Consider the following 27,474-nt stretch of genomic DNA (forward strand, 5'->3'; position numbering starts at 1 on the left):
TCTCTGTGGCCAAACAGCATGCTAGCACTGGCTCTCCAGCTCTGCCCCCACTAATCCTCATGGTGAAGCCTGACAGGCTTTTTACATGCAGCCTGGCCCAAGAGGCCATCAGCAGACAAAGAGTCTACACAGTAATATAAGCCCTCTGTCTCTTTATTGTTTGTGCAATTCTGGTTTTTAAGGATTGCAACTCACCTCTTGCATAAGGCTCACCATTCAAATAGAGCCATGTTAGATATGATTTCATTGCACATGCATCACACAAGAGTATTCAATATTTACCCGCATTTACTTACATTAAACAAGTGTAATACATTATTGAGATAAATAATACTCTCACCAATAATGCACAAATGCATTCAACAATGCAAACAGTTAATAAACTATAATTACTATTAGTTTTGTATTGGCATTTTTTTCAATGTGTATTATGAATAAATGAATAAAATGAACAACAAATTCATTTGGCAGTTTAATTTACCAAATCCATATGGACAAAATCAATAACATACACTAGTATGTTTAGTTTAATCCACTAGTTCTATGAAAATTGGTCAGAGAATCATTTATCATTGAAAATTAATTAGGCTAACCTAACCATTTAGATGAACATCTCATATTAATGAAATGCAAACTTACCTTTCTCTTGATCAATCTGGAATCTCCCATCCTCATTGCCAGAGACAATAGAATATCGGACAGGTTCACTCCCAGTGCCATCTCTGGTGAGGGCGGAAACACTGAGTACCTCTGTCCCTATCGGCACCGATTCCAGGATCTGGGCTGTGTATTCAGGGCTCAGGAACACAGGCTGGTAGTCACTCAGGTCTATGATGTGCACAGTGACCTTGGCCAAGGAGAAGAGGTGGTGAGGGAGGCCCCGGTCTGTGGCTTTCACTCTCAGCTCAAACATGGACTGAGCTTCATCGACCAGAGAGTGCTCCAAGCGCAGCATCCCTGAAATCTCATCCAGAGAGAAGAATCCACTGTCTGCTCCTTGCAGGGAGTATCTCACCTCAGAGTTTATGCCTGGCAAACAGGAGGAGAGGACGGCAGCCTGAGTGCACAGTGCTCACCTTGTTCATAAAGCATAACTGAACCTGTATAATTCATACGGATGTCACTGCATTTGATTAAAGATTAGAATTTTAAAGATGTAGGTCATAGTAATATGAGCTTATATTGTTTACCAAAGGAATCAAAACTGGAAATCCAGATCTGAATTAAATTATATATTAAACAATCATACATTAAAATTAAATGCACCTTTTTCCTGGTTAGGTAGCCAAGGAGGAATGAATAAAACACCTGAAAGTATTTTGTAGCTGTTAGTGTTTACGTGTCACAAATGGGGTAAAGGTTGCTCTGAAAAAAAAACAGCCCTGGGCCAGAAGCTATAGTGGATACTGTACATGTCTTCACACATATCCAGGTGTGGTTTAACACTCCCTAATAGTGTTTCCCTGCTTTCACTCTCATATCAAACACAACACACCTCCATTCTCTCTCTCCTTCCTGCTCTTGCTTAATCTAAAGAAATTGGAGCCTTCAATAAAGGCATTTAGGAAATGTTTATCTTTCTGTTCAGTATCTCAGATACCAGTAAAACAATTTTAGACATGCAAAATGACCCTACACGTTCTTGGTTGGATAAGTGACATTCTGATCATTGTGCTTTAATGTAGTAATGGCATACCTGTGTCTGGGTCTTTGGCATAGATGACTGCAATAGGTGTTCTAATTGTGGTGTTGTCGAAGACAGTCACTTCATAGTGATCAGTGGAGAACCGTGGTGGGTTGTCATTCATATCCTGTACCATAAGCACAATGTCGGCCTGGCACGAGCGTCCACCTCCATCACTTGCCTTGACGACTAGATCATACTCCGTTTCCTTCTCCCGGTCCAACACAGCAACAGTGAACAGTTCCCCTGTATACAACAAAAGCTTGTTTGTGTCATGATTTACTCTGAAATGTTAAGTAGTGACCATGGACATAAAGGTGTAAAGCATTTCAAATATCATGTTATAAGAAGTTACAATTTTACAAATACTAACAACAGTGCTTTGAGCAATTATGGTTATTTAAGTATCGGTAGTGGTTTTGGAAAAAAATTGTTTATAGACATTAAAAGGCACTTTGTTAAATTGTTCTTAAAACCCCACATAGACAACAGAGATTTATATCCAAAGGCAGTGCACAGTCCTCCATAGCCTGGATTGCTTCTAACATAATTCCAAACATTTCTGATTTTAGTAATCTGATATGATATTCTGAGGACATGATGATCTTAGCTAAGAAGCACAGGAACCAGTGAGGGCACATGAAAGATAAACCAAGCAATAACAACTGATGAAAAAGAACCTCAAACTTATCAGGTGTCTCTGAATAACATTTATTGTCTTATGTGTTGTTTTGAATGCTTTACAAAAGTATTAGTAAAAAATTTACATATCTCTAACTGTAGAAAAAAGGACATCTCTTTGTGCTATTCAAGGAAGCAAAATATATATATAGATTTTACCAGATTTGGAGTCAAGATGAAACTTGTCTGCATTCGGACCATGAAGAGTGAACGAGACTTGTCCATTCGTGCCAATGTCTGGATCAGAGGCAGAGACCTTCAGAATGAACAGTCCTGATGGGGAATTTTCCATGACTGCTTCAGTGTAAAGCAACTACAAAAGGAATGGGAAGAATTGGAAAATGCATATGTTTAGACTTAATTATCATCTTAAGCTCTTAATGGCATTTGTCAACATTATGCTTTATTTAGGTAGTTAATTAAGTTTTGAATTATGAATAATTTCAGAAAAGGTTAATTCTTTGTTGATTTTTGTGAAAGAATGCATAACTTACTTGTTCGCACAATGGACTGTTGTCATTAATATCAAGAACATGGATCTCCACTGTGGCAGTCGTTTGATATTTTCCATCAGTGGCTACTATCCTAAGGGTGTGTTTGTCTTTGACTTCTCTGTCAAGTGAACCATTGGGTGTAACCCTGCACTCTTTTCCAACTGCAGTAACTGAGAACTGGCCCAGTGGGTCTCCATCTTCAGAGAAGGTTGACAGGCAAACATAAACATTCAGTACATCAATTTAAAAGGTTAATTTTAAATAATTATACATTCTAAGAGTAATACAATGTGATATAACATTAAACCATACCAGACCTGTTCTGAACAGAGTATAGTATAATCTGACCAAATTTATGTCTCAAAATTACAAATCCAAGAATATACCAAAAACTGTAATGTCATTTAAGTGCGGTGATAATGTCCACAATCGTTTCTTTTTCTTTGTGTTTCATTCCGATAGCCATGATTTGACTTACCTGTTATATAGCAGGTGACCTGTCTGTTGTCTAGAGACACATCATTATCTATAGTTGTCAGAGTAACTATCACTTCCCCAGGTCTGCTGTTCTCAACGACAGAAGCCTGATATAAGTCCTCTGTGAACTGAGGTGGACTGTCATTTTCATCTGTTACTGTCACTTCAAGAAAAACAGATGATGAAAGCTTGACGCTGCTTCCATGATCAGTAGCCACGACATAGAACCTGTAAAACTGTTTGGTTTCACAGTCTGTCTCTTTCAAAGTGGTGATCCAGCCAGTCTGTGAGTCAATGGTGAAGATCTGATTAACATCATCAGCCTCTGGTTCCAGAGTGTAGGTGACCTTTCCATTAGAATCTTTGTCTGGATCATTAGCTGTCACCTGGATGACAGTGGTTCCAGCAGGCATATTTTCAGCCAATATTGCCTTATACGGGTCCGCATCAAACATGGGCTGATTGTCATTCACATCCTGTACCTGGATGCTAACGGACACCAGAGAAGCTACATCTGTGCCATTGTGATTACCCTGAGCAATAACATCTATCTGATACCACTTGGTCTTCTCATAGTCGATATTCTTCTGCACCACAAGGGTGCCGCTGTCTTTATCAAGAGCAAAAACCTGGTCTTTGTTGCTTTCCACAGTGTTACCATCTACTAAGCTGTATATTAGTGGCATGTCTGCATCAGCTTTAACTGTGCCTATTTCATAGCCAATGGAAAGATCCTCAGATGCTGAGAATGTATATAGTGGTTCAGTAAACCTTGGTAAGGGCACCTCTGGTGGTACAACCTTAACCTGTACTGGCACAGAAGAGTTGTAAAATGGAATGCTTCCATCTTGAGCCTGGACTTTGAAATTGAATATCTTGTTCTCCATTCCAACTAAGCTCTCTTTGATGCTGACTACACCAGTAAAGGGATTAATCTCAATCACCTCCTCTGTCACTTCCTCAGCTTCATCCACTGCATAGGTGACATCTGCATTCTTGCCGTCGTCAGCATCATAAGCCATTATTTGAATAACTGGAGAACCTTTATTTACTGTAGACTGAATTGAGACATGGTATTGTGAGGCTTTAAATTGAGGGGCATTGTCATTCTCATCTGTGAGAATGATCTTCACAGTGCAAAAACCTACTCTGCCACCACCATCCTTAGCCATGATCTTAATGGCAATCACTCTTTGTGAGGGATTCTCTCTATCCAAAGGTTGAGAGGTCACAATCTGTCCTTCATTGTCAATAGAAAATTTTTCATCTGCAAGCTTGTTAATAATTGTGTAGTCCACACTTCCATATGGTCCGTCATCAGGATCAATGGCTGCCAGACGAATCACACGTGTCCCTGCCTCTGCATTCTCAGCCAATTCAGCTTCATAAACATCCTGGTTGAAGTAGGGGCTATGTCTGTTGCTGCTGGTCATATCAATATTTACAGGAGCAGTCTTTTGAAAGACACCATCCGAAACTGCAACTGTAAGGTTGTAAAACTGATCCAGATTTTTCTTGCAAACATTGGAAAATGAGATAAGACCTGATGTTTCATTGATAGCAAAGTACCTCCCTTCATTACCTGAGATAATTTTATATTGGAGATTGTCCTTGCTATCAGGATCTGAGGCCTGGATTTTGATGACTATGTGACCACAGCTGGCCTCTTCATCCAGAGAGGCTTGGTAGAGAGACTCGCTGAAGTTTGGAGGGTTGTCATTGACATCTATAACATTCACAAAAACATGAGCTTCACTGCTGAGAGGTGGTGTACCTCTATCTGTGACTCTGATTATCAGATGAAATTGTTGAGTGCTCTCATAGTCCAACACCTGTGATGTTACTAAAAGACCAATTAGTGGATCAATTTTAAAAAACTCATTTTCATTTTTCCCTGTGTCAGCTATTTGGTAAGTTATGTCTTTGTTTCTCCCCGAATCTTTGTCAAGGGCTGAAACCTCTATTACAGATGTGCCTACTGGTAGACCTTCTAACAGTTCTGTTGTATAAGTAAGATTCTCAAAGACAGGACTATTATCATTGATATCCTCCACATTTATCTCTACTTTTGCCTCTGCAAAAGTGCCAGTCACAGAGTCTGTGGCCCGAACAGTCAAAAGGTGCTTTGTTTGTGTCTCATAGTCTAAAAAATCTGTGACACTCAACATTCCTGTTTTGAAGTCGATGTGAAAATATTTAGAGGCATTTTCTTCTTCAAGATTGTAGATAAGACGATAGCCCTCTGGGTTTCTTGCTTGCACATGCAGGATGGTTGTATAAGGAGTAATGTTTTCAGGCAGTCTCAAAGGGTAAAACAGACTCTGAAATATAGGATGGGAGCGGTTTTGCACTTGGACGTACAGTTCTCCCCAAGCTGACAGACTGGGCTCACCCTCATCAGAAGCTCGCACAATAAGCACATACTTATTCAAAGACTCAAAGTCTAGGGGTCGCTGAAGGGATACATCACCAATATAAGGATCAATCCTGAAGAGATTAAAATGGTCCTCTAATGTAAATATTATAGATCCATTTTCACCGGTGTCATCATCAGTCGCCAGAACTTGAAAGAGAACATCCCCTGCTTCAGTCTCCTCAGATATCATCAGGGTGTGGGGAAGGTTTGATATGATGGGTGCATTGTCATTGATATCATCTATATAGACCTTGACTTGAGTGACAGCTATACGTGGTGGATTTCTCATGTCTCTGACCTCTACAGCCAAATCATACTCATCCTGTTCCTCCCTGTCAAAGGGAATACCCGTTGTCTGCAGTACTCCTGATGATGACACAATTGAAAACTTATCCCCTGGGTTCAGAACAGAGTATATCAGTGGTTCATTGAGGTAGCTACCTCTGGCCCTTAATACAGTTAAGGTTTTTATAGTTGTAGTGTTTTCCATTACAGTGCCCATATGCATCCTCTCCTCAAACTTCAGACTAGTCTTTTTTATTTTAGTTACATTAACTTTCACTAAAGCAGTGTCTTTGTATAAGCCATCTGACGCTATAACTTTAAGTTCATAATGTGACAGGAAGTCAGACTCTTCATTCACTGAAATTTCTCCAGTTAGTTGATCTATTTTAAATACATTTTTGTGATTAGTCTCTGGAATACTGTACAAAACAGATGAATCTGCATCATGAGCCATTACTTGGATGATTTTTGTGTCTTTAAAGACAGGATCCACAATGGAAGCCATATAGATGGGTAGTGTAAATTTAGGGGGGCAGTCATTAAAATCTAGGACATGAATGGTAACTCTGCATGGTTTGGCAGCACTTAGAGAGGGTTCTCCAGAGTCCTTCACCTGAACACTAAAGACAAACTCAGGGGTAGTCTCAAAGTCCAGCACAGATACTAAAGAGATGGTGCCCATGCTTGGATCTATTTTAAACACTTTCTGCGCCTTAGGCTCTTGGATCTGGAAGACTAGTAGAGCATTAGAATCCTTGTCAGCATCTGAGGCCTTGATTACCAGTGGGGTGTTGTTCTCACCCATTACCATGCTGTTCATAGGTGCAGACTCAATGATCTGTCCAAAGTAGTTGTCCTGAAGGAAAACAGGGGCATTGTCATTTTCATCGATAACATACACATAAACGACAGCGTCTGATGAGACCCCAGCTGTATTTGAGGCTCTTATTAACAAGCGGTATGAGAGGCACTCTTCAAAATTAAGGGGTTTTTGGACATACAGCTGCCCAGAGTTGAAATTGATGTGGAAAATCCCATTAGGGTCACCATCTTTGATCCTGAAATTTACAGCAGATGGAGAACTGACCGAGACAGAGAGCACAGGAGTGCCTGAAGGACTGGCTTCACTTATTTCAGTAAAGTATTCATCCTGGGTGAACTTGGGTGCTGTGTGCTCAGACAGCTTCACATGAATGCTGATGGTGCAGAGATCACTGCGCTGTGGAAAGCCCTGGTCAGTGGCTTTCACAGTGAGATGGTACTGGTCCTGGGTGAGCTTATCTAATGACTTAGCCACACGGATGCCTCCTGTCTGCTGATCAATTTCAAATGCTTCATCTGTATTTCCTGTTGAGAGAAAGAATTAAATTATTACATTGTTACTAACTTGCCTTGATATCATAAATGGTTGTGAATGAACTAAAATAAACCTCAGCAGTTTAAGAGGAAAAATCCAGTAGGAATTGAGTTTTAGCTCAGAAAAAAAACTTTGTCAGTTCAAAGAGTATTTTCTAAATCATTAACAAAAAACTAGATAAATTAAAAAAAAAAAAACATTGTAAAATTATGTGTGTTGAATGTATCCCAGACCTGAACATTTCCACAAGGAAGGGCCATATTTTTGTTTGTTTGAAAGGAAATGAAACTAACATTCCTGCTGACATTTTGTTGGTAAGCTAGCCCCAGTCCCATGACATGATATATTCTCTTGAGGTGGAGGGTTTTACAAATCAACATCATTTGCTTTGCGAGTAATTTTTTGTTCACTTTCTAAATGTGTCCTTATCAACACATTGGTAATAGTTATTCATTGCTACATTTGTAAATATGTGAAAGTGAAGTTTAGAAGATAGATTAACTATGTAGATATGAACAAAAACATTATTATGGAACTTTGCTAACTGTAAAAGCATCTGTTGACCAATACTTCTAGTGGTTGCAATTGTGTATTCTTTTACCAAAAAACTTATTTAGTAATAATTAATTTAATTTATGATATGCCTAAATTGCTGATTAATTCACAGGGTGAATAAAAGGAGAGAAGAGTAAACAGATTCACAGATTACCTGCAATTACAATTCCATTTCTCATATTTCTTGAGTTGTTATTACAACTATTTTACTTTCTATATAATCTATCACATTTTCTTCAGGTGTTATCCATTACTCACCTGGACTTATGTGTAGCGTCTGTCAAGTAAGTTGAACTATTTGCAATACTTGGAAATTTATAAGATATGTGTGTAGTAGTAATATATAAGAAACAAGCAACTAAAGTACTATAGAGCTGTGGAATTAATACTCTTGTTTTAAAGCAGTTATAATAAACTTAAAATAGCGTGCAAGAAAACAAAATAGGTTTGACAGCTATTATGCTCTCACCTGAGTGAATGGAATACACTATCTCAGCATTACTGCCTTTGTCTTTATCCAAAGCTTTGACTCGAAGCACCTCAGTACCAGCTGAAGCCAGGTTGATGATGCTTCCATCATAATGAGTGCTCATGAAAGAGGGTGTGTAATCGTTACAGTCCTCGACATGCACCACAGCTTTTACAAAGTTCCTCTTCACTGGAATCTCCTGATCTCGGACCTGCATAACAAAAACATATAGGATGGTACATTTCTCCTGATAAAAATAAGTATCGCTTAATTAAAATCAATATAATATACTACTCTTTGGTTTGCTTTAAAAAGCTGTCTAAATTTGTTGGAGGTTTGAATAATTGCAGGTATAGCGATTATCACCTAACAACTAATGATAAAATATGATCATGTAGCTCATCTGTGGTGACATAAGAAGCATTTTACCATAACAATAAGAATGTGCATAGAGAAGGCCTCATAGTCCAGCTCATCAGTCAGAACAAGCACTCCACTCTTTGGATCCAGGTGGAAATACTTGAGGCTGTCTGGGTGAAGGCTGCTGTGAATGGAGTAGACCAGCCTGCTGTTTGTGTCGGCATCATGGGCACTGATCTGCAGGATCTCTTTCCATGGAGCTGTGTCCTCCGGAACTCTAACCTCATATAGAGTTTTCAGGAACTCTGGCCGATGCTCATTCATATCCAACACTCGGATATATGCCTGAAGGTCAGGAGGAAAATAAGGCAATGCCTAAAGATTTGTTTGAGGAATCTCTGACACATCCCAGTTTTCTTAACTGTCATTTAAGTGAACATTAAATCTGATGTATGTCAGACATTGCTATATCTACACCGCACTACTATTCTACACTGGGAAGCGCTACAAATGTTTTGCAAGTTCTTTGCAGACCAAGTATTTTTTTGCCTGGGGCAAAAGAAACCACACAGTCATTCTTATCATTCTGAACTTCTTTTGCACTCTACAGCAATAATAAAGTCAGAGAGACATTAATGAGTCTTGCTCCAACATGTGATACATATGCCTTTACCTGAGTAGTTATCATCTGAGAGCCATCCGTAACACTGATGGTGAGGTTGTAATTCGATCTTTTGCCTGCATCCAGGCATCTGGCTATTAGAACACTCCCTGTGTCCTTCTCTATGTAAAAGTCCTGGTCCTCATCACCACCTAAAAGATAACACCAGCTGATTAGAAACCAACCCTTTGGGGGGAGTCCCAGGGCATCTGTGGGGCAATTATCAGCATCTCTCAGAAGAGCTGCACATGGACTTGCATGTATTGGTGTAAGAAGAGCAAGTAGAATGAAATATTGTGACAGTAAGACCCAGGTGGCATGCAATTCAAACCGAACTAAACAAAACCTGTTTAACTGAGTGACATGATTAATCTTTGTACAGGGCTGGCCCCTTTAACCAACGGCCACTCCAGTCAAGTAGAGCTCAAACCTGCATGAGTAAGGCTCGATGAAAACCAGTGTCACACAATTCACATGCATGCTTGAGCATGGGGTGCTCACTCATCCAACTTAATGAGAGCCAATGACAGGACTAAGTATAAGCACTTTAAGTATAAGCGCTGTGCATCTTCAGCTTTCATCTGCTGTCTAGTGTATTTTTAACAGAAAACAAGGTCACTTGAAAAGTCTCCTCCTGAGTTGCAGGGTATTTAAGAACAAAACAATTGTTTCAGGGAAAATGTTTGGCATGCACACACTCAGAACAGACGTCTCAGTCAGTAGGGGTAAACCCATGCCTGCTTTGGCAGATGGTGTTTATTAAGAAATCCACCTTTTGAAAGCTCACTAGTCTCATTTTAGATGGACTGAAGCTTTGGAGTGGGCCATAAACCTATTTCACTGTGATCAACGCATTCTCCAAATGTGTGTTGAATGGACTGATAGGGCTTGATGTCCTTTTTACTCATCCAGAGCCCTTAACCAGGTGTGTCTAATACAGAGCTGACTGATCTTGATGGAGGCCTTGGTGACTGATCTTAATGGAGTTTCTGAAAAAAGGCTGTTTGAAGCAGTCTCTGTTTCATTCGGTTCTAATCAATAAACAATTGTTTTCTCTAGAAAGGGCTAAAGCTACACTGTAAAAGTGAAGGCACACACTTCATAGAGAATATAGTGTAGCTCAAAACTATGCCAAATTGCTGATTTGAAAAATTGTGTATTCATAAATGTATGAGATTCTCACTGTGTTAAGTATATTTAAAGCACAGCCAGTACAAAGACTAGTACTCTGAGGAAGATGTCATTTTCTCAAATATGCAATGTCTGAAACATTTGATTATTCCCAGAGCAGACCCGAGTAATATAGCCCATATTCTTAATACAGTGGAATGGTTACTCTGTCCCTGATACATTTCTGCCAAAGTTAATTTCTACCTGAGTTATAGAAGCTGAGCTAAAAAGCAGTGTGAAGGTAAGAACAAATCCCTTCCTGGAGGTAAAGCCAAGAGCCATTGCTACTTGTCCAGCCACTAGGAGACTTATGGAGGAGAGGCAAGGACACAGGACATTGGCCTACCATCTGAGAAAACAGGTCACAGTTGGAGCTTTGTCTCCTGGCTCAGACAATGTGGAAACACATCATAGAGAACCCAAGCCTACCCTTCAGCAGTACAGGTACAATGGCACTTCTACCTGTGTCCTTTCAAATTGTGCTAAACTTGAATAAAAACATACTAGTGTTTACTTAATGTGCAAATCTACATCGAATAGTTATCATATCCTAAGTCAATTATAAGAAAATAAATAGTTTGGGTCTGATTCAGATTTACATCAGTTACAAAACTGTATCTGTAATCTTTTCTATATGCTTAGATTAATTGATTTTTGCACAATGAATAGTCACCAATAAACTCTATCATTTGCTTTTGTTCTGCCAGTACTGGCAGTCAATTACATGGGATTATCTTCAAACAGTACTGGGACATATTTGTGCCATGTGGTCATGTTGACAGTTACTGAGGAGTGCCAGGGAGGAAGGAATAATGATAGTCATGCACTCACCTATGATGTCAAACCATAGGAGGCTTGAAGTGATCTCGGTGCTAATGATTCCCACCATGTGAGTGACAGGGTCTGTCTCCATGACGGCAAAGTTGAAGTGGGCCTCGTCAAAGGCAAGCAGTGTGGAACTAGACTCTGGCTGTGGGAGCCATTCCACATCCAGACGTGCCTTGGACATTCGCGCAGGGCTACCATGGTCTGTGGCTTTTATCTATGACACCCAAGAGACAGATAGCACATGTACAGTTGCATATGTTTTTCCTTTCCTGAGAAAACATGATTTCCTTTTAATTTATTTTTTGCATGCCTGACTATTATTTGCTAACTAAATGAATAAAGGTGGAAGTTGCAATGAGGTAGTGAGGTAGTAAAGTATAAATGGCAGTATTTGTGAGTAGTTTACCATTAGGATGCTATAGTTGCCTTGCCCGAACTCCCCTGTGGCTGTTACCACCCCCGTTGTGGGATGGACATCAAATCGCCGATCCATATTGTCCACCAGGGTGTACGTGATCATGCCATTGAGGCCTACATCGTCATCATGGGCGAGCATCCTGTAGACATGCTGGGGAAGTGCTGTGCTTTGGCGCTCTGGCAGTTTAACCTGGAAAAGCTTGTGACTGAATTGAGGGCTGTTGTCATTCTCATCCAGCACTTGAATGACCACTGTGGCAGTGGAGCGTAGTGCAGGAACCCCATTATCACACACAATTACCTGCAAATCGCAGAAGTGAAAAATGCTAACATAGATAATGATTATGAGTACTGTTTAAGAACAAAGCTGCATGCTATATTCTCACATATAATGTGTAACTTCCCGCTATGATCCACTGCATGTGTGGACCAAAATAAACAATTTTTCTAACATCATTATTTGTACTTTTGTAGGAAATTAAAGTCCTATTAGTTAATACTGTTAAATTCTGTCATTTTAAGATTTATAAAGTGGCGCAATCTGGAAATACAAATATTCATTGAACAATAAGTGAAAGGATCAGACTCGTGCTTCGCTCCTGATCAAATAAATTAGAATTAGCAGGTGCGCTCACCTCAATAATGTGCTCTGGTTTTTGTTCGCGGTCCAGAGCCGACAGGGTGCTGATCACACCTAAGTAAACACAGACACAGGAAGAGCAGATTAACTGGTCAATGGCACTGCGCCTAGATGGGTGGCACACCTGCTTGTGTACCTCAGAGTGAAGATTTCACACTCTTTTCCCACGGCTTTACTTTCTTGGCAGAGTTTATTTATTTAGCTCTGTTGTTTACACGAGGTCATTTGGACATTCTTTACCATTTATTTCTTCATTTATTTAATTTTTAAGATACACTGCAGCAAAGCCATGATGTGCCAATAAGCAATGCATGCAATGATTTTCCTGTACTGTATTAAAGTTTCTTACAACTGAGTATGGAAAGCTAGCTCGAGCCCTGAAATTTGACAGCAATTTTGGTGGAATTTGTCAGTTTAGCTTGTTTACCACCAAAAAAATAACCGCTGTCAGGCTGTCATACCCGCTGGGTCCTTCTGCAACAACACTCAAAACAAACCCTGCTGGATTTTTACGATTGTTTGTATTTAGGCAGGTGACGCCTGTTAAAGTCATTAAAGAAAGTGTGTTTTTAGCGTTAACATCCACCAACTAAGGAATGAGATATGTTGTTACCTAAATCTATATATAAACCAAATACACATTAAACATTTTCTTTACCATTAAGATACACTGACTTTATGAATTATAAACTCTAGTCGCGCTCCACCATAGAGCTGTTTTTCTTTGGCAATTCCACATATAAGTTATCCCACATGTTTTTCTACACTGTGCTGTTAAAGCGGTTATCTTAGCTTAGTCATACTGGTCTCTGTATTAAAAAAAAAAAAGTTAACTTTCCTGTTCTAACATGGGAATACAGAGCACCTTTCGCCAGAGGAAGGAATCTGTAGGTTTGTCTCTTCTATATGGTTAATTTGGCTTTGGATATATCGATGTTAATAGTCATTCCTGACTTAACATTTGTATGAATCCATCTATGCTGCGAGTGGTTGCCAAAGCTCTTCCTTCATCATAATAACTTAAACTTCAGTTTAGTTTATTAAAATATTACCTTTATAAAGGTTTATTACCAACTTTACCTTTACAGTAACAGTAATTAACTCTGCTGTAGTTTGCTTCATGTCTAGCAGCTCTCAAAAAAGTTCAATTTAACAACACATGAAGGCTTTCAGACATACACCTCAGTGTGCATTTAACTGTCGTAATGTCCCCTGTTCTTAACGGGACTTGGGGTGGAGCTAATAGAGCAACAAAGAAATGAGAAGCCCTGAACAGACGAGTTTAAGCCTGTGATACAGGTTAATGCTATTGTAATTTCCCTAGGAGCATTTTTACAACCATGACTAATCTACAGGTTTGAGATAAGGTAATTTTGGACTTTTTGTGCTTTAGGGAAGCAGTGCTTTCCCCATCACTGAAAAATGATCAAAATGATCATTTTGTATAGAGTAATCAGGCTATTTAGTCTATTCACAAACTTACTCTTATACCCCCTTGGTTACACCTAGTTTGTGCCTGCACTTGTATTAGTCTATTGAGTTGTCACATAGTGCACATATTATTTAAATATTGTTAACCATTTATGCTTTTTAATACTAAAATAATATGACCTTCCATGACAATCATATCTTGCACACATTATGTAAGTATTTTTAGCCATTTATGCTTTTATAAACCCACACACAAAAAAAAATCTTGACAGAAATCCAACAACTACCAATACAAAGTACATTTAAAGCAATTGTTTGAAAATGCAATTGTTTGAAAATTAAGGACCCTTATTCAAATGAAGTGAAGTGAGTTGTTCACCTGTTTTTGAGTTGATTGCAAAATGTGTGCGCTGAGAATCCAGAATTTTGAATGTTATCTTCCCCTCTGAAGACTTGTCTACATCTGTGGCAGCCACTTTCAATACAAATTTGTCTTGCGGCAGATTTTCTTGGACAGAAGCAAAGTAGACAGGTTGGGACAACTCAGGAGGATTGTCGTTAATGTCCAAAACCTCGATGTACACCTCAGTCCAGGACATAAGGGGAACAGTGCCCAGATCAGTGGCATACACAGTCAGCCAGTAGTGTGGAACAGTCTCCCTATCCAGTGTGTCTGCAGTTTGAATCATTCCTGTGAAGAGAATCATGAAGATTTCAACTTTTGAAATAGAGGGTGTTGGGATCATATTCACTGTAACTGAAATTCACAGTAATGTACCTCGATCTTCAGCATTTTTTCCAGCTTCATTTTTCAACATGTAATTAAAGTGTAACCTGTAGCATCCATGTGTATTTAAATTTTGAGATTTCTGACAAATGTTCTGGATTTTATTTTTCTTTTGTTTTTTTGTTTTTTCAAAATTTGAATGCTGCAAAGTACTGTACTAGACAAATAACAAAGACTCATAAAATGTGTAAACAGTACACTAGGTGTTAAGCTGCATCTTCAATTCTTACACTGTAATTTATAAGAATATGAGAAGGCTGAAATAATTTGATCTATAAGCCATTTAATATGAAGCAGTTGTTTTGGCTACAGAAAATCTCTTCAACATGCAAAAGACAAGTATGACATAAAGAAGATCGGTAAACCCAACAGCTAGTACAGTAAAGTAAAACCGATAGACTAGGGGTATATTGAGTATGGTACTATTCATAAACCCATGGCATTAAGCTCATATTGTTAAGCCTACCCGTTTCTTCATCGATGACAAAGACTCCAAGTCCTGTCCCATCATAAATGTGGTATCTGACTTCTCCATCTTTCCCCAAATCTTTATCCATTGCTGTCAGGGTTATGACTGAAGTGCCTATTTTGGCATCCTCCGGAACTGGAGTTCTATGTACAAATGAGCTGAAAACTGGTTTATGCAAATTTTCATTGACATCCAGCACTTCCACCTCTATGAAACATGAGGATGATAAGGACCTGGGTTTTCCATGGTCCACAGCTCGAACAGTTAGATTATAAGACTGCTTTCTCTCAAAGTCAAGCTCTTTCTCAAGAGTCAGTAAGCCTGTGGATGTGTCCAGGAGAAATGTGCCTGCCTCATTGTTCTTCAGATTATAGCTTATAAGGCTTCCACTTCCCAAATCCAAGTCGTAGCTTTCAACCCATAGTAGTGCTGTGCCTAGAGGGGCATCTTCAGGGACTTTAATCCTATAGATCTTGGGTGAAAATTTAGGAGGATTATCATTGATATCGTCTAGGACAACCAGTAGATCTGCTGTTGAAATAAGTTGCGGCTCCTCTTTGGCTTGATCCCTAGCCTCTATCCTTAAGTCATATCTGGGAAAGGCTTCTCTGTCCAAATTCCCTATCACCTTCACATCCCCAGATGTTTCATCAACACTAAAAAAGTCAGTAAATGTTAACAAGGAATATTTGATGACTCCATTGTCATCAAGGTCATAATCAACTGCATGTACTTTGAAGATGCTTTTGTCAGCCTCTGTGTTTTCAGGAATCCTCAAAACATATCTCGGTTGAGAAAATAATGGCAGATTGTCATTTACATCCAAAATATTGACAGCAAGAAATTTCCATGCAGTTGTTTGTGGACTACCTAAATCATACACTGTTATGTTCAGAATATAGAATTCTTTTGCTTCTCTATCCAATTCACAGATAATCTTTAGTTTTCCTGTGTTCATATCAATTGTGAAACATGCATCCTCATTCCCACTTGAAATTACATAGACAAGCCTTCCATTAAAGCCACTATCATTATCAGTAGCCTTAAAGTGTAGTATAGGCATGCTGAGAGCAAAGTCTTCCTTTATATAAATAGAGCTTGGTATGCCAGGAGCAAACTTTGGAGAGTAACGATTGATTATATGGACATCAGAGAAGACATCTGCTTCCTCTTGAGTAGAGAGTATAGGCTTGATTGATTCAATAAGCTTCTCAGTCAGCTGCCTGGATACTCCAGTCTCCTGGCAGTGTGCTGTGGGTTCTGTGCCCTTGCTCATGACATACACAGTCACAGTAGTGGGGTCAGCATTGTATTTGCCATCGGTTGCTGATATTTTTAGGATGTATGAAGTGCTCTTTGTGTCTAAAATGTTTGCAGAAATGTACTGAGCTAGTGTGATAGTGCCAGAAACAGGGTCAATGTCAAATAATTTATCCTCATTTCCACTTTCAATGCCATAATGGATTTGTTCCAGCTCATCCAGATCAACTGCAGACATCGTTACAATGCTCCTTCCAGGTGCAAGGTCATGAGGTATGGAGGCATTGCACGCAACTCTTTCGAAAAGTGGGACATTGTCATTGATGTTGGTCATGGTGATGGTCACAGCACACTCACTCACATGACTAAAAGGGCTACCACTATCAGAAGCCCAGATTCTAAGGTGGTACCACCTCTTCATCAGCTCATAATCAAACTCTTCTGAGGTAGAAATGACTCCTGTTAGTGGATCTATTACAAAAGGTAGGGGAGCTGTGTTTGCAATGGCATAGGTCACAAAACCATTGTCATCCCTGTCCACATCAATAGCAGAGACAGCTAAGATGCTAGTTCCTATAGGAATATTTTCTGGCAGAGTGGCTTGGTATGAAGGTAAAGTAAATCTAGGACTATTGTCATTCTCGTCAACTATGTCAACTATGACATGTGCTTCAGCTTCTCCAGAATTTACTGTGACATCAAACTCATAATGAGATTTCTTTTCAAAGTCAAGAGACTCAGAGGTAACAATAATGCCAGTTTTAGCACTGATTTTGAATTTATGGCTATCTGTGCTGTCTTTGATGTGGTAGGTGACATTGGTTAAATTTGTTTGTACAGATACTTTAAGTACATGGGTTTTTGGGGGGGAAAATTCACTAAGGTTAACTTGATATACCATCTGCTCAAATGTCAGTGATGTAAATTGGTTGCAGGGTATATGGATATCCTTAATTGGTGTTAGCAAAGGGGGGTTACTTTTGTCTTTGGCCTGAAGAGAGAGATTCAATCCAAATGGGTTTTGTGACCACTTAATTCGTTTTGTTGAGACCACTTGAAAGTCATTGCCCTGCAATACAGATGGAATAATCTCAAAAGCCTTCTCTGAATCCCCTGTATCTATATTCAGTGAGGCCACTCGTGTCTTTGCTTGAGGCACTATCTTAACATTTATGCTTATTATATCAGTGTCGATTTGAGGAGCCTCTGTCATGATGGGTGTGATGAGGGTAAAATTTTCAATGGCTTTTTCAATGGTTACAACAACCGTCGCAACATTTCCAAACTTTTGCACTCCAGAGATTTTCTTGCTCCTGTCCTCTGCCAACACAGTTAGGTCATACCTGTCTCTCTGGCCTGCATTAAGCCTTTTGACAAGCACTATTGTTCCTGTGAAAGGATCAACAGCAAACGGATGTGATCTAGTCGTGAAGGAGTAATAAAACTCAGCATTGCTACCAATATCAGCATCTGTTGCACTCACTCTCACCACACTTGATTTCAGTGGAGTGTCCTCCCTGATTACCACATTGTAAGAGGCAGGGTAGAATAGTGGTTTTAGGTCGTTTGTATCAAGCACTTGGATCAGTACCTTTGTTCTGGCCTGGTACTCAAAGGTGTTCTCAGTAGCTTCAACAGTCAAAGTGTAGGTATCTCGTACCTCTCGATTGAGCAGAACAGGAGAAAGTGTGTTACCACTGCCAGTTGTTATCCTCAGGAAGCAAAAATCCCCCATGGCTACCTCTTCTGCTTTGAAAATTCCATCATCATCACCAGTGACAACTCTGTACTTGATGTCCCAGAGAGGATCAGAAATCACAATGCCCATTCGAATAGGACTCTCCACGTAGGTCCTAGGGGCAGAGTTCTCATTAATGGTGGCGTTGTACAAGTGATGAGTGAACCTCAGAGGAGAGCTGTTCTTTTCTAGGCTTCCTTGACATCTGGCTATATGCAGTATGACTGCTATGACACTGAGCAGTTTAGCTCTGTCTGTCAAGGCCATTCTCATCGGCTCCTCATGGATCCTTGGGCCTAAAGAGAAGGGAAGAAAGAGATAGGTCTATCGAGTGACTCAGCATGCATTTATGAATATAATCACTAAGTTTGCCAGATCATGGGATAGTGATAGTTTGTTCATATTATATTCATATGTAAATACATTATTGCAATTAAGAGTTATTGCAGACATAATTATTATTAAGCAGTCTACAGCACTCATACTACATACAAACACACACTCACACACACACTCACACACACACACACACACACACACACACACAGTCTGTGTTGCCAAGTGAAAGCCCACAGTCAGGTATTTGGTCTCTTGTTCTAACATGCCTTGACAAAAGCAGCATTATATTGTTTGAGCTTGTGAAGTACTCTTGAGCTCTTTTAGACAGATGTTACATTTTCACTTATTTCATACATTTTGTTATATAACAAAGAAGAAAACTTTAAGAAAACATTTGTGATCATAATAGTGTACAATGAAATCTGGTGTATATAAATACAATTCTTAATGCAAACAAGACAATAGTGATAACTAAGTATCTTATGAGCTTTAAGAGTGGGTGAATCATTCTAGGCTATCATGTGTTATCATTTTTCCCTGTAATTTCTCTACTTTCTGTCTAATACTCCCAATGTCTAACAATAGTTCTCTTGCTTGATGAAAGACTGAAAATTATTAAAAGTAATACATCCTAAGCCATCTGCAATGGTATTTTAGATAACTTTACAGATTAAATGAAGTCTCAGAATGAATAGAACTTTTAAAACTCTTGGCTACTTTTAAACATTTGTAAGTATAATTTAGACAGCTGGTCTTGATTATGAAACTGGGACCCCCCCCCCCCCCCCAAATGAAAGCAAATTCAAAAATGGGAGAGGAAGTCAGTCTCTGATAGTAATAGGATGTGTTAAGTATTTTAGTTTGCAGTCCCAGCCTAGAGTGTCAGCTACTTGTAGTGACTTGTTCAGGCCATCCATATAGGAACTTGGATCACTTTTAACAATGAGAGCCAAAGTTTACAAAATTGTTACAGAGTACTCATGCTGAATCAGCTCCAACATGTCCATATAATGTTATCATTTCAAATATAAGAAGTACAACCTGACCCTGAACCAGCAATCTTACTCTCAAGTGTGTATGTATGGTATGGTATCTTTCACCATGAGTTTTTGATGGAGCAGGAAATACTGAGGACCATTTACAAAGTTCAGACAAAGGTGTCCTCACTAATGCAATATAAGCTAACAATCAAATGACACAATAATGGTGGGGAAAAACATTTAAGATGCTTTAAGACAAAGTGTCATTTGTGTCAAAATCCCATAAATATGAAGTTAATTACAAAATCCATTAATACAGCTTTTTCAATATTACATTTCCTCATTGTTTCATAACAATAAATGCAAAATATTTTCAGGTCTTAAAAAATAACCCATTAGCCCTGGGTCAAAAAACTATTGCTCCATAATTAAATTTTCTCATTCATCTCAGTTAGAGTCAGCTAGGTTTTATTACAGCCACTCTTTGCTCAATATGAACTTGTGAATGAAAATAAGTAGCATTATCTCTCAGTCTGGTAAATGTCACAAAGGCATTTTTAAAACTAGGTGACCCTCGCAGTGAAAGACATGATGTCTCTCAGAGGCATGATGTCTGTAGTTGGGCAGTAGAGGGACAGTAATGAATCTTCCCAGGAGCATCTGCCCTGTCACAGACAGCTGGGAGGGGAAAAAAAGGATAGCCATAAAGAAACAAAAACATTCACAAACCTACAGGCTTCTCTTGCCTCAGCTAAAGTTAGTTTTCATGTCGATACAATTGTAAAACACCCGGCACACCCGGCAAAAAAAAATAGGCATCAAGGGAGAGTAGCAAGCTGGAAACATCTCCTAACCAAGAAAGACATAAATGCTCATCACACATGTCCACAGAGGCACCTGTGTGATCCCAAGCTAATTAGGAGTATGTTCAATCAAAAAGAGTATGGCTGAGAAAAAAAACAAATTAAAGTTTTGACGTGGCGTTTAGTAGACATAGACCTAATGAAGGATCCTATGTCAAGACTGATCAGTTCAGGCTCAAAAGTATGCTGATATGTTCTAGACATCATAGGATAAAAGTAAAAAAGTATATACTTTTTAACACAGGTTATTTTGTTTAAAGCTTTTAAATAAACCTTTAGATTTGGTCTAAAGAACTAAAAAAGAAATATAAAAAATAGGAAATAGGGATTGAAAAATAATTTTCACAGCACTGTTATTTCATAAATATGAAAGTTTATAATTAGAGTTTATAATAACAATTCAATAACAATTCTAGTGGCAATACATACCAGATTGCCAAACAGATATGTGTACAGATATGTGTATAGTAACTTTGATGTGTTTCCACAAGTCCACTGTTTGTCCACTTAATCTGTAAGTGCACTGTGCATGGGCTAAGATGCGTCCACACCCATTACCATAGGGAGTCAATGATCCAAATTACTGGGAAGGGGCCAAAAAATAGATAATTAAAACAGATGGCTTAATTCCAGTTTTTCCAGATATTCATACTTCTGCCATGTCCTATCCTTGTTACTATTAGCCTGTTGATTTAAATTAGTTTCAATTAACTTAGAGGTCTCAAAACAGTATCATTTCCTTCTCTCGTGTTCACACCATCTTAAAGAAGGCTTTATGTGCAGACTAGAATGAAATGTGGAATCACAGGGTCAAGTGGGAATGCTAGTTCAGTCAGTAAGGTTATTTCAATGCCTATCTGTACTCTGATCCACATGTCAGCTCAACCCTAAATCATATAAAACAAATCACATTGCCACATAGGATATGGAAAATCCCATTACAAATCCTTTTACAACTGTGAGGAATGTAATATATATATTTGCTTTATTTTCTCCTCTGCTTCAATTTCTAGAGCGCACTATTTTTGCACTTATGTTAAAATATTTTATAGACCTGTGCAGAAAGGTTTATCTTTGGCTTTTGATAATTGCATTACAGTTTTTATTTTCAAACTTTTCAAATGTCTAAGGCATCATCTCAGCCTTTATATTTGCTTTAAAATAACTTCAATTTGATCCCTTTTTCTTTTCTTTCTTACTTGTTTGAGAAAGTTGGCAATTTATGTTTGAACTAAATATTAAGTAAATCTGTCACATTGTTGTATTTTCCACACCAAAATGTATTGCCAGAGCAAAAAGAAATCCTTCTTGTTTCTTATTACAAATGCAAAAGAACATTTAACTAAAATTCATTTATAACATAAGACTGATACTAAATCACTGTGGGGATTTTTGTTTGTTTTGTTTTGTTTTTCCTTCTTTGTTTCATTTTTTTATAATCAGGAGTAATAACAAGATATTCAGGACAAACAAGCCACATAAGTCATTTCCAAGTAGGAGCTAAGACTTTCAAAACACACATGTATGCCACAGTACACCTACCTGAGGTCCTCAGAGACAACTCCTCATGGAACGTTTGCCGGAGCTCCCTATAGCACTTGTAATGTAGTATTCCGGTTTTGTACAAGATGAAGTTGTTCTTCCATAATGTAAAATAAAATAAAGGGAAAAAAGTTCAGTGTACAGTTGCTTCAGCTAATTTCCTTTTAGTCAGGAGAGTTACCGTGCTGGTGAGACACCTTGTTCCCTTAGGACGTCCATCCCCTGTCCCTCCCCCAACGCTCCACCCCCTCTCTCTCTCTCTCTCTCTCTCTCTCTCTCTCTCTCTCTCTCTCTCTCGCTCTCTCTCTCTCTCTCTAGTCATTTGAGATTACTGGGATCTTACACTTTCCTCAAAGGCAGTCAATTGCTTTCAAGATTGTGAATGTGTGTAGTCGAAATATTTAAAATATAAATGGTAATTATAAATGGCATACATTTCTTTCTGTTATCAGCTGAAACAATTATTTGTTTCTGTTTACATTAATAATAAGATTTTTGGGGCTATAGACCAAATGATAGTAAAAAGTAATTCGTCTTTTTTGGTTCTCATGCTGCAACTTATGCCCTAAAGCAAATGATCTTTGAATTATTATTAAATAAACTAAGATCACTTCTCCAAATTACATTAGCTTCAGTGTCAGGCCTGTGAGCAAATTCTAAAGAGAATTCAGCATTCCTTCAGATTTACCACACATCACAGTCACAATGCTCTGGGGAGAATAAAGCGTTCTGATAGCATCAGTTCTACCTTCAGCAGCTTCAACCCCAACCATTTAAATCTGAAAAATCAAGCCAATCTGAAAACTACTGAGTTTTTTTCCCTATTCAGCACCCCAACTGAGATTATGTAACAGGACCCCACATATGGTGCCTAGTTCAGCTCTGGAGAGTAAGGGAATGAGCACATGGACCCAGCAAGGAAGAGAGTGGGCATGGCCCACAAATAAGACTCAACAGAAGGTGGGCACTGGGCCACTGGCAGCAGGTGTACTTTGCAGAAAGAAGTGCACTTTGAAGACAGAGTGAAAAATGTGCAACCCCCAGGGCACGAGAGGAAGCTTTAGAAAGAGAGCCACCTGCATATCAGCTTTTGTGACACTTCTCAATAAAGCAATGTTTGGAGTGCATCTGAGTTTGTTTTCATGGCAAAACTAAGTGTCTGACACAGTTGACTCTTGTTCCCTGTTTCATGGGGAAAAAAAATATATAATAATATGACATTTCTATAAATGTCCTTCTACTGAGAGGCTCATTGTTTTTTTGCATTTGAAAGAAGGCCACTGATGTGAGTGACAGATGGACATTCTGGAAGACTCACAGCATCCCCAGATTCAGGATGAGAGATCATTCTGATCTGGGCATGCTGTGAGTCTTCCAGAATGATCAGCCTGTTTTTATACACTTTCCTATATATAACATATAAGCCTTTTTCAGAGTTTTGGTTGCATGCTTTATGATATTAAGCATGTTTGTTACATCATTAAGTCTCCAACCTATACTGATAATTTTGCATAAATTAAATATGATATTGCATTGTTTTCTAGTTTATGAGTGATTATTTGATAGCTTACATGGAGTGAGCTGGATATACAGGGTTTGTTTGTTTGTTTGTTTATGTCATACCCCAGCCGGTATCCAGCCAACACACTACACAGGCACTGTGCATCAATCAAAACACTCAACCACTCCCCTGATTCCAATCACCAGCATATTTCCCCTTTACTCTTATTTAAACCCCAGAGGTGCCATGGTTCAGTGCTTTGCATTGAATGTCCTACCCTACTTAATGACTGAGCAAGCCTGATCTTCATTATTTGAAGCTTTTCTTTTCTGTTTGTTTTTTTTGTAAACCTTTCTGAATAAACATTTTGTGCTTTATTTTGCACTCACATCTTGCTCCGGTTTCATCAGCATGTCACAGTTTGTTTGTTTGGGGGTGCACTGATACTACAAAGTAAACTCAGGGTAAATACAGTATGGTTGGTACATGGAATTGAACAATTCAACAATAATTGAATCCCCTCTTTCTCACCATTTCACAGGATATGAGAAATATTTGCCTCATGTCTTCAAGTGTGTGTCAAAGTAATGAGCATATTGACTGAGTTCCACAACTCTCTGCACCAACCAAATGAAATCTAGCATTGACCACATGGCTTCCCGGAAAAAAACTCTGGACTCTCATGCTTTTTGTACAAGGTAGCAGCTTTGACAGCAGGATTGGTACTGTGATTTGTGTGGTACAAATTCCAAGACAATCTCAAATAACATGCAGTGCTCCTTTAGCTATGTCTTTCCCCATGCTCCAAGAGCTATGAGTATAATGACTTCAAAATGAACAGTATTGGGCAGCATAACAGCATGGGAGCATGGCATGGGAACATGTTTGTGTAAGTGTGGGTGGATGAGAAAGTGGAAGGGATTGAAAGACAGAGAGAGTGAAAGACAAAGAGCCTGATTGTACACTGTTCAGAGCACAGAATCCCAACTAATTCCTTTTGGGGGCCTGAAGGAATTATAGCTCTAGCCTTGCCAAGACAATTTTACTGTATGTTTACTTAAGATTTCCTGCTTCAGGTAAATACATGCAGATCATAACTCGTCACCAAATAAAATGCAAGCCCTTCTCAAGTCCTGCATGAGCTGAGCCAGATGAGTTAAAATGTTCAGAGAATAGGTTCTTTAGTACTGATACTGGGAAGCAGTGCTGTAAAATACCAATCGAAAAACTCTAATGAGGCCATCAGTGTAGCAAACAAAGAGAAACTGCCTACTGCAGAAGCAAGTATGCAAAACAGGACCTTTGCCTCAAAGTTTGTTTGTTAGATTTTTTGTTTAATTACAATGAGCACTGTGAACCTGCATCTCCTCACCCACCACCAACAGTGAAGCAACCATCTTTCACCTCACCAACCCCCACTGACTTGCATTGAATCAATTCCACTGGGCAAATAAGAGATATTTAATAATGACATTTAATAAGGAAACCAAATACATTTTTGCTGCATTTTGTCTTTGGAATCTCCATAAATAACTATTAACTTTTGGACAGAAAATAAAACTGTAAATGTGACTACTGTGATATCTGCCACATACGTCTTCTATATAAGGATATAGTCTAGACTTTGGTGGAGTAACTTTGATGTGTATGAGAGCCAGCTGAGTACAAGTTATTGTGATGCCTAAAGTATCAACTGCTTCCCCCATCAGTCTGCAGTTTTCGTTCCGAGGCAGTTTTTTAACCAGTTCATTTAGGAATCAAGATGTCTGTGATGTGTGTGAAATAATCAAAGGTCTTTTTTAATGTGGTGTTCAATTTAACATGACCCCCACTCCCCAAGGATGGTTAGAAATGTGAGAAGGGAACACTGAGAAAGGGAAGAGACACAATGTCTGACTTAAAAACACCAGAATAATTGGGACATTATATACTTAGATGACAAACTGGTCAAACTAGCAAAAGTAACGCTATCGTATAATTCACAGAAGCTTACCGGATAACTCCCTTGTGTTATCCAGGGAGTAAGTGGAAATGTGTGATTCCTAAAAACGTACACTGATGAAGAATGGAGCTGATGAAGAATTTTAAATGACTTTTACCTGGTACATGATGAGAGCAGAAAGAACCCCAATGTCACTGAGGCAATATGGAAAATCTAGTAGCAGAGAACAAAAGTGAGCAGGGATGTCTTGCACCATGGATTTCTGAAGCTTTACTCCAAAATATATACTTGTGAATATTAGCTGCTCAAATGTAGTACACAAAAGAACATTGTGAAAATTGTTAATGGAGCCTATGTCTTTGAAACAGAAATCTATTTTTAGGTAACTTGCATACACTGCACATTAAGTGTAAGTAGTTGCAATAGATGGGAATAGATTGGAATGAATAGGAATTTAGCCTAAATATTCATTTTCTCTGAATTCAAGGATAAATTGTCCTATGTCTCAAACCCAAGCTTAAAGCCAAAGAAAGTAAAGAAGCAAAGTAGCTTGATAAAACAAAATAAATACTGAAATAATGGACTGTCAAGATGCGACCCAAGTTGTCAACAGAAAACACTGAAAATGGAACTGAAGGAGAAGAATACAAGAGTCAGATCCAATAATTAGACCTGTCCCCAAAGCATTTTTGTGTATCTTACGTATAGTGTAATTAGTAATTCCGAGAAGTGTAAATAAATTTACATACAAATCTGCATCAACATAGCATTTATGATTTCATCTAGGTTTAGGGAGCCTCAACTTCTTTTACTATATATACATGAACCATGTTGATCATGTTATAACGAGATTAATTAAAGAATTTAAAAATTGGTTTGCAATGAGAGTGATGTCAGATGTTTGGTCCCTGATTTCTAGTATAGTGCAGAATTCTGCATGGTATTAGTAGACAGACAAATTTGTTTATCACCATATTCATAGTAATTAAAAATTATATTTTTACTCAGCAGAAGGTGCAATATTTTTGGTGCCAGTGCAATATTAAGGAATATTTCAATGACAATTGATCCTGCACCTATGTTGTGTAACTGAAACTCTAGTACTTACTGTAGGGTATTGCACGTATTTCTGTCTGAAATAGATCTTATACGTGTTTTGCACTTCTAGGAATCATCATTGATCCTTGTATTTCAACAGTATTCTAGTTTAATGGTATCTTGAACTCTAACCTATTGTACTGGCTAGGATACATTCTATGACAAAGCCCTTTTGTAAGTCGCTCTGGATAAGAGCATCTGCCAAATGCCGTAAATGTAAATGTTGAATAATGGCAATGTTTAAATCATCTCAGAATATTAATAATTGTGTAATGGGATATGGATGATGTTTAAGAGTTTACCTGCAAACTGGTACACCAGACACCACCAGACAATTCATTTTAATAAAAAGATAAATGTAGTTTAAAAATTTGAAGGAAAAAAAAAAAGAATTTAAATAAATAAAAACGAAATATAAGAGTATAAATGAGACTGTGTCATCATCATGCTATTAGTCCTCAGTGCAGCATTTGACACTTCTGATCCTGGTATCCTAATTGAACACCTTGAACATATGGTGAACACATAAACCAGACAACAGCACCTGTCTGGTTCATGTCCTTTTTTTGTTAGTGTATCAGTTCAGTTAATATTGGCTACTACTTTCGTCTGTACCATTAGTTGTGGGGTTGCTCATGAGCTATATTAAGACCAGTTCTTTGTTGTCATATATGCAGCCTCTAGATAATGTTTTCAGAAAACATAGTATCTCATTTCATTGTTACAAAGCTGATCCTCAGCTTTATCTCCCCCTATAGTCATATAATTTGTATCCTTTAATGTGTTTCACTAAATGCCGAGATGGCAAACAACCTTTTTTAATTGTTAAATTCAAGTAAAACTACATCATTATTTTTGGCTCCCCTAAAGTGACTGGAAATCTGGTCGGAACCCTAAGAGCTGTGACAGAGTATGTCACACCAAAAGTTAAAAATCTAGGTCTTATTTTTCACTCATATCTAAGATTTGATTTATAAATCAACTCTGCTGTTAACAGTGGTTTTAAAATTTTCTCTCTTTCCACACTCAA

The 27,474-nt window shown here is 38.4% G+C and overlaps 1 protein-coding gene across 2 annotated transcripts in view; it reads right to left on the reverse strand.

The window, feature by feature from the left end:
* Positions 1 to 22,090, reverse strand: part of fat2 (FAT atypical cadherin 2) — a 36,266-nt gene extending 14,176 nt beyond the window's left edge. Inside the window, exons 1-14 of one of the 2 annotated variants that reach the window (XM_027003592.3) lie at positions 21,904 to 22,087; positions 15,179 to 18,475; positions 14,305 to 14,616; positions 12,490 to 12,548; positions 11,844 to 12,155; positions 11,441 to 11,651; positions 9,452 to 9,591; positions 8,848 to 9,123; positions 8,419 to 8,629; positions 3,338 to 7,384; positions 2,860 to 3,056; positions 2,525 to 2,678; positions 1,697 to 1,930; positions 640 to 1,029 (exon numbers count right to left, since the gene is read on the reverse strand). In XM_027003592.3, the coding sequence (XP_026859393.3) occupies positions 640 to 1,029; positions 1,697 to 1,930; positions 2,525 to 2,678; positions 2,860 to 3,056; positions 3,338 to 7,384; positions 8,419 to 8,629; positions 8,848 to 9,123; positions 9,452 to 9,591; positions 11,441 to 11,651; positions 11,844 to 12,155; positions 12,490 to 12,548; positions 14,305 to 14,616; positions 15,179 to 18,452 (9,817 nt within the window). In that variant the 5' untranslated portion in view covers positions 18,453 to 18,475; positions 21,904 to 22,087. Of the gene's footprint in view, positions 1 to 639; positions 1,030 to 1,696; positions 1,931 to 2,524; positions 2,679 to 2,859; positions 3,057 to 3,337; positions 7,385 to 8,418; positions 8,630 to 8,847; positions 9,124 to 9,451; positions 9,592 to 11,440; positions 11,652 to 11,843; positions 12,156 to 12,489; positions 12,549 to 14,304; positions 14,617 to 15,178; positions 18,476 to 21,903 lie in introns of both variants that reach the window. The other variant, XM_081698776.1, reaches the window with a different exon arrangement.
* Between the last annotated feature and the right edge of the window lie 5,384 nt (positions 22,091 to 27,474).

Source organism: Electrophorus electricus, chromosome 16 (assembly GCF_041902795.1).
Source record: "Electrophorus electricus isolate QZ-2024a chromosome 16, ASM4190279v1, whole genome shotgun sequence".
Taxonomy (NCBI): domain Eukaryota; kingdom Metazoa; phylum Chordata; class Actinopteri; order Gymnotiformes; family Gymnotidae; genus Electrophorus; species Electrophorus electricus.